General features: G+C 42.5%; 1 protein-coding gene across 1 annotated transcript; it reads left to right on the forward strand.

Moving 5' to 3' along the window:
• The first annotated feature begins 518 nt into the window (after positions 1-518).
• On the forward strand, positions 519-7,652 carry ZC4H2 (zinc finger, C4H2 domain containing). Its single transcript, XM_010180301.1, has 5 exons — positions 519-684; positions 3,635-3,806; positions 4,997-5,169; positions 5,959-6,121; positions 7,117-7,652. Exons 1-5 carry the CDS (start codon positions 554-556, stop codon positions 7,228-7,230), a joined length of 753 nt encoding a protein of 250 aa, XP_010178603.1. The 5' UTR covers positions 519-553; the 3' UTR covers positions 7,231-7,652.
• The last annotated feature ends 7,792 nt before the right edge of the window (positions 7,653-15,444 follow it).

The raw sequence follows: 15,444 nt of genomic DNA on the forward strand, positions 1-15,444 counted from the left end.
GTTGTTGTTGTTGTTACTGGGGGTGGTGGTGTTGTTACTGGGGGTGGTGGTGGTGGTGGTGCTGCTGCTGTTGTTATTGTTATTATTATATTAAATCTGTTTCTATTTCAACCCAAGAGTCTTCTTCCCTTTTCCCACTTTCCCTTTCCAGGTGGGGAGGAGTCATTGGGTGATCGAACCCTATCTAAACCATGCCAGTGTCCAAAAAGTTTGTAATCAAAATCGTGAACTCCTTCAGCAGCCTCTTAGTGTGTATTTTGATGAAATCATTGTAACGAAATGCTAAACATCGCACAGCCCTCCGGAGGAAGCCTCTTCGCACTCGTAACAACCTTTGACATAATGAGGCGTGACAAATTGATTTAAAATGTAGTTGCAGGAAGAAGGGCAGGAAAGCTCTGCTCTGCCTTGTGGGTGCTGTAGTCTCCGTGCTGCCGGACTGCCCGGGCAGCAGCGGGGACCTGGACTCCAAGTCCCAGAGGTCCCACCAGCGCCTGCCGCACAGCCTCAGACACCGTATGCTGGGAGGGGGTGACTACATTGTGTCTATTGTATGTTTTTTTTCTTTTTTACTAACCCCCCCCTGGCATTTCGTACATTCCACGAGAGCTTTAAATCGGGAGTGAAAAGCATGGCAGATGAGCAAGAAATTATGTGTAAACTCGAGAGCATCAAGGAGATCAGGTACGTTTGCTTTGTGCCGCATCAGTTAACGCGAAGCAGCTTTTTTCCTCGGGGGAGCGGAGGAGTTGCATCGATCTGAAAGTAGCTATTGTGCTCCTGAGGGAAAGCAAACCAGCCGCTGGGCCTTGTGGTAAGAGCCGAAAATACATGTTTTTTCCACGTAGCGAAGGAGCATCTCCTGCTGGGAGTCGCCGCCGGACTGACTGCGCAGCGAAGGGCGGCGATGGTCGCGCATTTCCAGGGATCCAGCCCCGAGTGGCAGCAGGAGAAGGCAGAGTGCGTGGTGGGAAGGGCCCCACGCAGCTGGGGGAGTGGTGTCGGGCCGCAAGCCGGGGTTTTTTTAAACCCCTTTTATTTATTATTTCTTGTTCCTGATGCTCGCTGTCATAGATCTATTATTTATGCGCAAGGGGGGGGGGACACGGAATTTGTGCTACGCGGGGGGAGCAGCGGAGCTAGCGCCGAGCCCGCTCCGTTCCGCGCCGCTCCCCGCCCGCCCGGGGCCGAGGAGCCCCGGGGGGGATCCCCACCTGCTCTTGTTGGCCACCGCTCCGAAACAGGGGTGTAACGTGGGGGATGGATGGGGACACCGCGGCGCTATGCACCGGGAATTTGTGCCTTTTCCTTAGCGTGGGGCAGGGCAGCTCCACCCTTGGGCTTAGGAGGGGCCCGAGCTGTGTGTATTTAGTTGGCATTGCTGCGTTCAAAAGCCAAACTCATGACAGAGCAAGCGAGGGGAGCCATTTCGAATGGAGCTGGGTGGTGCAAGGCTTGCTGACAGTGAGAGGTGTCTGGGGACATGACAGCTGGAGAGGGGCCATGGGGAGAGAGGGCGAGGGACAAAGGCGCTGGTGGCCACAGAGGCTTCTGCCTGGTAGTGGCACCTCTCAGAAGCACCTTTTACCCATGGAAGAGGCAAATTAGGCAGCGTTAAAACAGTCCTCAGCCACCTCCATGCAGTACCACAAAGATCAAGCAAAAATATCGGTGTGTATAGCACGTCCAAACTGTTTGTGGACAGGGATGGGACAACACATACTTGGCAAAGTAAGAACAGTGCTTTTCTACTCAACTCTAGGTCTCTGTTTTAAAATACAGATCTAAATATGGCCTACTGCAGCTTGTGGTGTAATTATTATAACACTTAATTTAAATATCTCATTAAATTATCTTTTCAGAGAGTGGTATCCTGTATTTGGAAACTTATGGTGCATTTGGTTTTCTGATAATGAATTCAAAGGCTAGATATAAACTGTAAATAAGACCTTTTGGTATTAGTTTGTGGAATAAGGTGACGTTGATGTTACTGGCTTTAGTGTACAATGAAGTATCAAGAAAGTTGCTTAAATATATTTTAAATTTTAAAAACGTCAAAAAGTCAATCCTACTTGCAAAATTGCTGTCAATCGTGAGTCGTCTTTAACGAAATCTGACCAAATAAGCCTGTTTTTTTATCCTCATATCTTTTAAAAGGAGCTTGCATTCTATGAAGATTTTCCTTCAAACTAAACACGAGAATTTCTTTTATCTACAGACACACCTTTGATAGATTGGGCAGGCTTTATTTTAATCTGCATTCCATGTATTATTCTACAGGCAGAGAGGAAAAATGCCCTCACAACCAAAATCAAATAAACAGCCCATTCTTGTGGTTGATCTCTGTTCCTTAACTAAGTGCAGCTGAGTTGTTTTTGAAGGGATTCTGACATCTCATTTCAAAGACCTGTATCTATTTCTGTACCTGCATCTATAGATGTATACATATCATTTGTAGTCAGTGGAATGCTGCTATGCTCTACATGTATATGCCCACAATCCAAACATATCTGTACATGCTTATTTATATGCATTAAGCAGTTCCACAGAAATAAACCCTGTCATGAAATAAAGGCAGTACCTGAAGACTGGACCTCAGTGTTCTGGCTGGGAGGAGATAAAAGAAAATTAGAGTGAACTGACTGATGACAAATCCTACGACAAACTCTGCACACTTAGTGACTGCTGTCAGACATCACAGCTCCTTGTTAGAAACATCTACGTGTTGTCTACACGTTGGTTACCCAGCATCATAGTCTGACTTCCAGTACAGGAAAGATAACTAAGGCTTTGTCATTACCTAAATGGCAGGAACAAAACCAGTTTGTTTGTTCTGTTCAGCAGCAGTCGGCTGTTCTGCTGCTTAAAACTGATGACTGAAAATCACACTCTTTGATTGTAAGCTTTGATGAGAGAGATAAGGACTGAGTATGTGAACGTTTTTGCTATGGAACTACAGATTGTCACAACTGAAAAAAAATCAGAATGCATGATATGGGCAGAAACATTCAGAAATATGTAACAGGTATTAGATCTTAGCAAAGAACCAAGAGAACACAGAGTTACTTGCAAGAGGGATCTTGACAGCCAGCGTAATTTGACGTTTTACTGTTCTGTTATGTCATCACTCTGGAATTTTCTTTAACCTGCAGTTGAAGTTAGTGTTTCAGCAGTTCATATTAGTGCAAATTTAGTCAGTATATATGACACTTTATTCACCTGTGATTCATTTTACATTTACATCCTTTCTCAGAATCCTGTGCTAAACCTCCCAGATTTTCTGGATTTCTCTATCTTGGAACTAGGTTATCCAAGTGAACTGATGCAGTAGAACTCTATTGGTACAGATTAAATTCAGTGAATCTACAGTAACTGCCAAAGTCTGACAATGTTCTGTTAATTTCATAATGCAGTACAAGAATTCCCATAGGACTGAAAAGTTCAGCAAAAGAGCTGGGATCAGAATTCAGTTCTCTCATTGCACCTCATCCTTTCTCGGACACATTTAGTCTCACCCTTGCCTATTACTGCTATCACCTTCTTCCATCTATTCATATATAAACTGACACCTCACAAAAATATGATGCAGTGACTTACTGTTGTCTCTGTATTTTTAATTACGCCTGGGATCCAGAAATAAGACTTTGCAGATGGAAAAAATAAAGGCACGGCTGAAAGCAGAATTTGAAGCCTTGGAGTCCGAGGAGAGGCACCTGAAAGAATACAAACAGGAAATGGACCTCCTGCTGCAAGAGAAGATGGCCCACGTGGAGGAGCTGCGACTGATCCACGCTGACATTAATGTGGTATGCAACAGTCCAGCTGTGGACAGCCTAAAACACAGCTGTTTATCACTCCACAGGTTGTGGAATTGTGTGCATCAGTGAACTATCACTGGGTCAATAATCTGGGTGTTACACCACCATCCTATGGTCCTACAAGGAAAGCAGAGTAAATTTACCTCAGGATAATTGTTTAGTCCTATGTTGGGCAGGGTATTTTGTAATGCTGCCATAGGCATTTGCACCAAGAGGACAGATAACCAAACCCACTGTGGCTACAACTTGACCAGTAGCCACAGTAACATCACTTTGTTAGTCCCACAGCAAACTGGTTTTCCTGTTAGGCTTTTCTCATGTAGCACCTGGAAACAGAGAAACTTTGGCAGCTGGGTTGGACTTTTGATGGGAGGTTTTGGGAAGAAAAGAGATTTTGGAAAAACGTATCTGTTAAGTTCTTAGTAAAAGCTGAGCTTCATCACTGAGTGAAACCTCCAGACATTAAGAAGCACCAGCCTGAAGGGAATTAATACAAATAAGAGAAAAACAGTTTATAAACAAGGAAGATGAGTCAATTAGAGGGGCTAAATGGGGGATATCTATTTTTAAAGTGCAGATTTTACATCACGTTAGGGCACTTACATGACTGTACAGTGTTTTCTAGCTCGGAAGGTATCTGTGTTTTGCACCAGAAAAAAAAAAGCTCCCACAATGTACGCAAGTACAAGCTCTGCACTGGATGTGCGGGCTGCATTTATTTGTCACTTGAAATGTCTATTCCCCTGCCCAGCTGCATAACCTCAGTCTCTGTTTCATCCTCCCCTTTTTCCTGTCTTTTTCTCTGCTGCTTTTCGCATTTAGAGAAGCAGGAACCTTTCCTCAGCTTGTCTGTTAACTTCTAACCATTGGCGTTCAGGTATTTTAGAAACAAAGAAAATCAGTTTATTCTACTTTGATTTCTTTGTTAATGTCCCTTGAGTTTTCCACAGCTCCTCACTTGCTGGCTTATCTGTAGCCTGCCTGCATTTTCTGTTGTCCAGAAGGTCATATAGGTTGAGCACACCTTTTTTTAAACTAATTTCTTAATGCGCCCGATATCTTAACTCTTCGTTTTACTCCTGCAGTCTCCAATCTCTTCCAATTTGAGAAAAATCTCTTCCTTTTGATAGCCTCTGACTCACAGAGCTATTAAAGCCATGCCCACCCTCCTGTTCCAGATGGAAAACACTATCAAGCAATCGGAGAACGATCTCAACAAGCTCCTGGAGTCTACTCGTCGCCTGCACGAGGAGTACAAACCCCTGAAGGAGCACGTAGATGCTCTGCGGATGACTCTGGGATTGCAGAGGCTGCCAGATCTGTGTGAGGAGGAAGAGAAACTGTCCCTTGAGTAAGTGTCCAAAGCAAGCATCATCTGGCCTTATACCTTCTCTCGATTCTAGTGGTTATTTTGTCATTTTACTTTTGTTCTGCTGCCGCTAGTCAGAATTTTACTTTTGCTGCATTCCTACGGCAGTGGCATTTAGCCATATTCCTGTGACTGCCACAAGTAAGTTTACCCTAGATGTGGAATAGATTTGGATTAAAAATTACAGTTTCATTTTTAGGTATAACCTAAGTGAGGGAAGGTGACAGAATTAGCTTCTATTCACTGTCCTTTGCAGAACTGATGTTTTAAGACACTTGCATTTCTCTTCATGCCCAGCACATTCGGCATCGCTTTCACAGCACGTAGTTTTCAGGATTTCTTTTGCATTTCTTCAGAAATGCTGTTTTCCATTCCAAGCACTTTGAGAGTACAAAGAATGTATTGATCTATTGCATATAAAAGTTATTAATTTTAACAGCATAGAATATAAAAACCAAGGTCTGACAGAGGTGTATCTCAAGCTGTTAAATACTAAATGTGTGTTTTCTGTTTTCCATCCTATTGGATTTATATGCAGCTGTACGTGAAGATGCCTTAGAAGCTGACAATCTGGCTGAAGTATACAAGTGCAGAGGAAAGTACTACCAGTTCTATTGATGAGCTAGTCCAAGTGGCGTCTAAGTGTAGGCAATTTGACTCTAGTGGAGGAACATGACAGGGCAATGTGATTCATTACAACACAAAATATCCTTTGCAAACTAATAGAACACTCCAGAAGGTGGTTATATGTTTTGTTTTCCTTTTGTCTAGCTACTTTGAAAAGCAGAAAGCAGAATGGCAGACAGAACCACAGGAGCCTCCCATCCCAGAGTCTCTGGCTGCAGCTGCAGCAGCCGCCCAGCAGCTGCAAGTGGCCAGGAAACAAGATACCAGACAGACAGCAACCTTCAGACAACAGCCACCTCCAATGAAGGTCAGGAGATGCAACGTGCTGGGTTTTCTCGTTGGAACTATTATGTTTATAAAGTTGATCAATACTTACAAAAAAGGAAAAAATGATGTGTCCCCTTTCCAATTTTTCCTGCAGTGGTTCAAATCAAGAGCGACCCCAGTAAACTTAAAGTAGCAGCACCACTCATCAAGGGTTAAGAACAAATACAGTTTGACTCCTTTATGACTTAAGAGTCTCCATCAGCAGAGATGTAGGCAATTCCCACTCCTCTTGTTTCACGTGGGAGAAAGGCACGTAAGAAAAATAAATGCTGGGCAAAATAAAAACTAAAAGCTGGGAGTTAATCCCAAATGGATTCATATTAGAAGCAACACACATTTTATGAGGGGAGAGTAATTACTGATGGTACAGATTACCAGGAGAGGTGATTGTTTCTGCACTTCTTGGGATCTTCAAGTCAAGACTAATGTATGTATTTATCTAACCACAGGTACTTCAGTGACAGTTTTACTCAGCTCCTCCTGTAGTCAGTAAACAGAGCTAAGTAATTCCACAGGGATATTCATCCCTTCCAACCTCCAAAGATTCCCTGACTAAGGAGGCAAATGGATGCAAGAACATTCTGTAGTTAAGTACTTACTATCTGGAGTATGGCCATTGAAAAGCCTTTCTGGAAGTAACAAGCTTCAGCCAAAGGGAAGTTAAAGGGCTTAGCGTGGAGCAAAAGGGCAGAGTCCTGTACCTTGTGTTAAATACGTAGAATTCACCCAGTCACCTGCTCCTGCCTTGAATTCTGTGACCCCGCAGTTGGCTTTCACTGTAACTTCTCTGGGTTAGTGAGCTACTATGCACGTAAACATCTTTAAAACATGTGGAACATTTAACACAAAATAGAATTTAATGTTAAACTTACTGATATGTGCCTGGACCCGCTGAACTTTTCAGTGAGATACTCTAGTTTTTCAGTTGGCAGCACTTAAATGTCAGTAACGAGAGGCTGCGATGTCTCATTTCAGGCATGTTTGTCGTGTCACCAACAAATCCATCGGAATGCGCCCATATGTCCGCTCTGCAAAGCAAAGAGCCGATCTCGGAACCCCAAAAAGCCCAAGAGGAAACAGGACGAATGAAACGCAGAAGACTGCCAAGCAAAGGCGTGTTCCAGTACTCTTCCAGTAGAACTGCAAATGTGGCCAGACTTTACTGAAGTGCAGACTCACGTATGACCAACCCATTGTTTTCTATTTAATGCGATGTAAGCACAATGTTCCTGTTCTGTCTTAAATTTCCTTCCAGTCCTTAGGATTTGGTTTTAGGAAAGTAAGTATTACTGGTGCTACAGTTAAACATTTCAATCATTCCACCTCCGGACTCCTAAACAAACTAGAATTCTTATGCAAGTATCCTGAATGCCAGGCTATTCCCGTTGGCCAGATGTGCTCACCACAAATGCTTTTCTAAAAACAGATGTTACTAAAGGATTACTCTGCTTTCTCCTGATAACAGGAGACTATTTGAAGTGCTGAAATAGCAGACTGTTCGTTTCACTAAACGACAATTTGTTTTCCAAGCTAGTAAGACTGCATGGGTTTAGGTATCCAGTAGAGCTCTTTATACAGGAAATGTTCAGGGGGAAAAAGAAATTGGTCATACAAGAAATCAGTGCATGAAGGACACAAGTGAGTTTTGATTTACTGGAGTTTGGTTGTACCATTTCCTCAAACTTGACCTAAAACGTGGAAGGAAGATCAAGTTGCTGGCTGTGTACGAATTTCTAAAAATGATGTAATTTTTTATACTTTAACGTCTTACTATGGTATTATTTTCAGCAGTCAGAAGACAGATTGACTTAAGTACAAGGCTCAAGTGAACTGTATTAGTGGTCCTCGTAGGCTCTACAGCCAACCAGCTCACTGTGGTTCTCTAGGAAACATGCATGAATTACCCCAAATCTCCATGTGCACAGACTGCAACGTCAGCCAATCTGCACATCCTCTGTTCCTGGTTTACACAGCCAAAATCTCCCTTGGCAGACAAATCCTCCACTGGAGCACAGGGAAGGTCAGTAACATGCACCAGGAACAGCGTAAACTGAAAATGATGTATTTCACCGATCTGCCTGGCTTTGGTGTCATCGTCCTCCCTCAACAAAAGCTTCCCATTTTTGTACCTTTTAATAGGCCACTTTCAAGTAAGTTTTACTCCAGCCCAGGTTTTTTTTTTTCCTTGCTCTGTATGTGTGCCAAAAGAACCCTTTAGACCACTCCCTGTATCCACGTCTTCCCTTTATTTCATCTCACATGAAAGTTCCTGCAAGGGGGAGGATGGCAGTGACCCAACTACAGAACTGGGGCTTAAAACCTGAAGTCATTTCTAATCCCAGTTTTGTCACCGTCTTCGTTGTCTAAACTGATCTCAAGTCAGGAGGCACAAAGTGCCTGTTTACATTCTTCTCTCTTTAGCCCAGGTTTTCCTCTACTATTATACTAGAGTGGTTATATTGAGATCTTTGCTTGTTAAACTGGAAAAACAGGGAAGCCCCAAGTCTTTCCTCGAAACTTTGCCAAATGCCAGGGACTGAACAGAACCACGTAAACCAATTTTGCTGGCCAAATCGCATACGCTGCCATTAGTTTCCCAACTCCGCCATAAAGTATATCAGTATTTTATTGATTACAGTCCTATAATTTATGCCAAGTTCAGTTGGTATTCTCCCGCTTTACCGTTTCATAGCCAACAGCAGGGAGAGAATGTGGACCACGTGCCCCTGAAAATGTGTAAAGAACAGATTCTGTTACCTGAATTACTGCGATTCCGTCTCTGTGAAATAGCAATAACAGAGGACAGTCTGAACTCACACTCCAAAAGGCAGTCGTGCACCAACTCTGCTGTTATGCACGTTTCCTAACGCAAATACTGGATTCTACTTGTAAATGTCAGAGCAGCCACATGCTGCCTGCCCTGTACAGACCAGCTCCTACCGAGTTTAAGAGAAGATGCACACAGAGTTAAGGGACAGTACATGGACTCCCCCAAAGTGCATACATGAGAGCAGCATACTTTGGTGACAGCTGTACATCAATTTAAGTAGTGGCGAGTATGGACAAATACTCTGCAATGAAGTAGTGTGAATAGAAAGACTTGTAGAAACTTTAATTTACAGTTCTGAAATAGATAGGGTTAGTTGCAGCTGCTCTCACTTCACTGTTCCTTTGCCAGATTTATTCTTTCTTGGGAAATCTCTAGAGCTCTAAACTGAAGTATGCTTAAAGGATACACCATTTAATGATTTAGTATGGCAGTTCTGTATTTTTTCTTTTTTAAACTAGACTTTTGCTCCCTCACATTTAACAGAGCTTTTTTTTATGACATACTGTGTTTGTATCTATCATGTACGAGCATTTACAAATCTGCTTTCACATCCTTTGTGAAGTGCTGCCATATGAATAGAGCGTTGCTGAGAATGAGTGTAACCAAACGTGAGTCAGCAGCGTGCCCCGGCAGCCAAAGGGCTCGCTGTGTCCTGGGGTGCATCAAGCACAGCGTCGCTAGTCGGTCGATGGAGATGATTGCCCACTCTACACTGCACCAGTGCAGCCTCAAGTACCATGTGCGGTTTGGGGCACCTCAGTGTAAAAAGAGCATCAAAATACTAGAGCGTGGCCAGAGGAGGGTGACAAAGATGGTGAACAGTCTCAAGGGCAAGACTTAAGAGGAGTGGCTGGGGTCATTTGGCTTGTTCAGCTTGGAGAAGAAAAGGCTGAGGGGGGACCTTATTGCAGTCTACAGCTTTCTCGAGGGGGAGGTTCTGATATATCTATGGTGACCAGCGACAGGACACAGGGGAATGGAGTGAAGCTGCATCAGGGGAAGCTCAGATTGGACATGGGGAAAATGTTCTTCGCTGAGAGATGGCTGGTCACTAGAACAGGCTCCCCAGGGAAGCGGTCCCAGCACCAAGCCTGTCAGGAGTTCAGTGTGTATCCGGACAACGCTCTTAGTCATATGGTTTAGTGTCAGGTAGTGCTGCGAGGAGCAGGGAGTTGGAATTGATGATCCTTATGGGTCCATTCCAATTTGAGATATTCTATGACTCTATTTCAAGAAGACAAAAATCTGTATTATGTATTAAGGGATCCTGTGGGTGGGAGGAGGGAGGGAAGCACTGTCTTTCATAGGGAAGCAGTAGTCTCCTTTTCTATCACTAATTATTTAAGGAAGTTTAACTGAAGAGTTCTTCTCATGAGAGCCCCGGACCCTTTTCTCCCAGGCGCCTTTCTCAAATTGATTTCTTGTTTTTTAGTCAGGAGGAAGCTGTTCTTACCACAAGTCTACTGCATTTTTGCTCTGTGGAGCAACAGCGGCCGCTTCCTTTGTACCTCAGGTTCTTTGAGGATGCTTCTTCACTTGGCATAAATTCATTCTTATTTGGGTTAAATTCTCTTGGTAGCCACAAAGAGACCCTACTCAAAGCTTACAAGACTTCTACATTACTAAAGTCTGGTTTAACCCTGGCTTTGTCATTCCCTTTTCAATAAGTATTCAAGTGACAAGAAAATAACTGGATTCTTTTGCTGTAGATGGTCCCAGGGTCTTTTGCTGCTTCCTCACATGCCTCAAAGGACAGATAGTCCTGTTGTTCTGCAACCAAAGGGCAAAAAAATCACAAGCCTCTTCCCCTGCCTTAAACTCATGCTAAATGGATGCAAACACTCTACTGTGTCTGAAGGCTTTGCTATAGAAATTTTTGTATCCAAGCTGGGGTCTATCAGTTGTTCAAACTTTAGTGCCAAGGACACCGTTAACGATACAGAAAATTTAAGGCAAATTTTAATACTTGCACTTCCTGAATTCAGCTTTACCCTTCTGAACAGGACACTGACTGACGGAACCTGCCAGTGGCTTCAAGTTACAGAATCTAATTTTTAAGAAATACCCATTGATGTGTTACTCTAAATAGCATACTATTCCAGAAATTGAGACTTTACTAGCACTTAAAAGAAATAAAAGTGCTTTCCTTTATTTTAGAGTTTTCTAATTCCTCCAACATAGGTTTTCATTTTAGCATTTAGGTATTTTAAGCAATATCTGGCGCTTTCCCTGGCTTCTGTGTTTTAAATATTTTATTCCTGTTCCCAGTAGGAGTAACAGTGTGCTACCTGTTTAATTTGTCTGTACAGTCCTTTTTAATAAATGTTTGTTTCATGTCAAGCTTTCTTCCTGCAGAGTATTTAACATCTGGTATTTGCTTATGCTACTGAGAGGTAGGCTTATGCCAAACGGTAAAACCCATCTCTCTGATTTTACAGGATGCAGTTAGCCACAATTATGTTATACCTCTATAGAAACTTTATGGAGATAAATAAGGGGAAAGATAGAAATTTTTTTTAGAAATATAAAGGAAAATGGGATAAGACAGGTTTTAACCTAGCCAAACTTCTTAGTCACATTTCTGGAACACAAACCACTGCGTGCTTAAGCTCCAAGATTCCTGCACCTGCATAAGAGTCATAGACACAAGGCTGAATTCCCCAAACCCCAGGTACTTGTTAAACAAACCTACCCTCTGCTGCCACTGGCTACTAACACTGGAACTGCATAGTTTGCATGTATAAAAGTGCCCGATTTGCACTTGCAGGTGTCCAGTTATGAAACTCAAACAGACCCAGAAAAAATAACAAGGAAATCATGCCTCTCTGGTGCAGTTCAACCTGTGAGAGCTCCAACTGGGCCATTTATTTCAGCTTGCGACCGATTCCAGAGCTTCAGCTGGAACTAGTTCCCCATCAATTTAATTCAAAACAAACCACACTTAGATAGGAACGAGTCTCACTCAGACAGGTTTCAGTTTAAAGAAGTCATATCCAGCACCTTCTGTCAGGTGCTAGATTGCCAAAACCCACACATACTCTTCACAGTTCTTTACTACTGAGGAAGCTCCTGTTTTGTTTCACTTTCTACAGTTAAACTGAAAGCAGCAAGAGACGTGATTCGCTCTGATTTAAGGTAGGGGACAGCTGTCTTCCAAAGAGTCCTGCTTTGCCATTAGATTTTATCTCCTGCTAGTGCTTGCTGGAAGCTACTTAACAACCTGGTGACTGAGGGGCTTATGGGAGTGCTCCCTACCCCAGCTCTGTCAGGAAAGCCCACAGATGATGTATGCTGCCAGCAAAGGAGGTAACCTACTGTACAGTAATGAAAACAGTTCTGAGAAATAACCTGCTCCACTGGCTTACCTGAATTCAGAGAGAAATGTCTGTCCCAGACCTCGCAGAGCTCAGAACCTCAGCTTGGTTAAGTATAACCAGCATGATTTTTCCCCATAGGTAGGTTTATGTGTGTTCAAACACATAAAACCCACAAAATCTAACCACTGCCTTAATCTTCCTTTGTACCATAACAGGAAATCCAAGATAAAAGACATTATTTTTACTTCTGTTCACTTTGTTTACTGCCATCTGAATTGTTCAAACTTCTAAATATCCTTCTGCATAAATCTCTCTTCATCCAGCTGCTCTTTCCAGTTCCTTAATCCTAACCCCAGCTGTAATATTACTTCTGACATTAGTCAAAGCCAATGAACTGACTCATACCTTCCCAAGAACTAACCCTGAAATATTCCCTGTAACTGACACCAACTTCCATCACATTTTCCCAAGCATAGCAAGATCCTGCAGCAAAATCAGCTCCATACCCCTGATCTTCCTAACTCCAATATTAGAGTGTAGCATTAAAAATAATCTATTTTTTTTTAGGGGGAAGCAAGCACCAAAGTTTGTCCTAGCCTTAAGTCAACTCTTTAAAAATTTCTATGGTGCTTTCCAGCCTTCACTCTCCTTTACCTTACCCTAATTTCCCTCTCTTCCCAGAAACCAGTAAAAAACCCAAAAGATTAGTGGTATCTACTTATTTGTGACACAGTAAAGATCTTCGGTGTCTTGCAGTACTTGAGTTTTTCTACTTATTCTGTCCCACTGCCTAATTCTTTGCCCTCCTTTAATTGGCACTGGTTTATATGATTGTCACCGAGACAAAACTGTCCTGACTGTGTAACAATAAGTGAATCCAGCAGACCAGTAGCTCTCATGATGAGGAGGGAAGGAGAATACTGCAAATACAGCCTCTTTTTCTCTTCCCAATGTACACAACTTCTATGACAATACAGTGCATGTAGTTAGGAGAGATGATTTCTTACATAGGTTGGTTTTCTAGAGGTCTGCAGCATCTCAGTTCTGTTAGCTTGGTATTCTGATCAAGCAGACAGACTGAAGTTGCATTTCCAATGGTTGAAGCTTCAGAATTAATTCCACTTAACATAAGCATCACTAAATACATAGTCTCATCAGTGATACAAACCTTGTTTAATTCAGCCAAACACAAGTACAGTTATCTGTGTTGAAGGTCTAAGGAACATATGAAAATTGCAGATTTCCGTGTCCATTTTCCTGCAAAATTACTGGCATCTGCATCCATATTTCCATATTCCCCCTAATTTATCTAAAAAAATCCCCAAAGAGTCTCTGTTTTTCAGACAAATGTCATCATTTTTTTATTTTCACTCATATTTGTAAGAGAATAATAAAAACTAAAAAGTTTGAATCAGCGAGCAAATTTGGTTCTGCCACAGCTCCAAGCAGCTTCTGGTGTTCTTTTGCTCAATACTCCTCAAACTTCCATATAGAAACACTTAACCCACATTTCTTTCAATGCTTCACCGCCTAGAAGAGTGATAGCACTTAACTAATTTCCTGCTGTTTTAAACCTATTACCTTTTTGATACGTCTCCTATACTTGGATGCTTGCTTCAAAGAAAAAGACTGAAATGAACTACAGCATTACTGTGTCTAGCTGCTTCTCTTCAAGTGTCCTCCTTTTGAGGATTACCCTGCAAAACAAAGCAAAAAATGTTGAGACCAATTATGCTATCATACTCTCCGAGCACTTTTCCAAAGCTTTAACTGTATGGTTGTTGTGAGTGAACCCCAGTAGGCAGCTAAGCCCCACATTGCTCACCCCCTTACCCCAGCAAGGATGGGGGAAAGAATTGGAAGGGTAAAAGTGAGAAAACTTGTGGATTAAGACCCAGACAGTTTAATAAGTGAAGGAAAGCAGCGTGTGCAAGCAAAGCAAAACAAGGAATTCATTCACTACCTCCCATAAGCAGGGGTGATGATGATGTTTAGCCATCTACAGGAAAGCAGGGCTATGTCACATGTAACAGTTACTTGGGAAGACAAACACCGTAACCCCACAGAATCGAATCACAGAATGGTTGAGTTCAGAAGCCCCCTGATTCAGCCTCTCTGCTGAAGAGGGGCCTAGAGCCAGTTTGCCCAGGAATATATCCAGACAGCTTTTGTATATCTCAAAGGATGGAGACTCCACAAGGACCCTGGGCAACCTGTTAACAGTGCTCAGTCGCCCTCACCCACCCTTCCTCCTCGCTTTCCTTGAGTTTTTATTGCTGTGCACAATGCCATGTGGTATAGAATATCCCTTTGGCCAGTTTGGGTCAGCTGTCCCATCCCAGTTTCTTGTGTAATCCCCAGTCTACTTGCTGTCAGGGGGACAGCATGAGAAACAGAGAAGGCCTTGACACTGTGCAAGCACTTTTCAGCAGCAGCTAAAACGTTGGTGTGCTGTCAACACTGTTTTGGTCACAGATCCATACAAGGTGCTATGAAGAAAATTAACTATCCCATTCAAAACCAGTGCAATACTACACAAAGGAGATCAATATCTTGTAAGTAGCTGGGTGTGGAAGTACATTTGAAGACACAACCTTAAATAAATGCCAGTGATGTACCAGAGGTCAACTGATTTTTTTAGGGTTAGCAGATATCACTTCTCCTTGGTGGATATACTGTGTTTATTTGGTAGCTGACAGACACTCTACAAGGAAGCAAAGAAAGCAAGAAATTAAAAATGAAATCAAGCAGATTTGAGGTAGTTTCATATGGTTGGAGTGATGCCCGGTCACATCAAACCACCTTTAGAAAGACACATCTCTGAATTCATGCAGTTCTGTCAGCACGTGTATTTTTGAGAAAGTAAAAACAGATAATGCTTGTCAAACAGGAAAGAAACTGTAACACGAAAGTTTCAAACAGATTTATGACACACAGTATAGTAAATCAAAAAGTCAAATTGAAGCACTTTGAATAAAGTCTTAAAGCTATCAACAACAGCATGTTACCATAGCTGTAACTTCATTTGGACTTGGAACGTAGGTCAGCATTTAGCAAGTTACCGAAATCCACGTTCATTAATGGCAATGTATGTGTGGACACAGAGCTGATTGCCAGTCATCCTGGAGATCAAAGTGAGATCCCTGATAAACTGAT

Source organism: Mesitornis unicolor, unplaced genomic scaffold (genome assembly GCF_000695765.1).
Source record: "Mesitornis unicolor isolate BGI_N332 unplaced genomic scaffold, ASM69576v1 scaffold4260, whole genome shotgun sequence".
Classification (NCBI taxonomy): Eukaryota; Metazoa; Chordata; class Aves; order Mesitornithiformes; family Mesitornithidae; genus Mesitornis; species Mesitornis unicolor.

Excerpts from the sequence above, each read along its gene's own strand:
- ZC4H2 (XM_010180301.1), top strand. The coding sequence starts at position 554 with ATGTTTTTTTTCTTTTTTACTAACCCCCCCCTGGCATTTCGTACATTC. Across the intron at positions 685-3,634 it reads GAGAGCATCAAGGAGATCAG|AAATAAGACTTTGCAGATGG; the intron begins GTACGTTTGCTT and ends CCTGGGATCCAG. Across the intron at positions 5,170-5,958 it reads GAAGAGAAACTGTCCCTTGA|CTACTTTGAAAAGCAGAAAG; the intron begins GTAAGTGTCCAA and ends CCTTTTGTCTAG.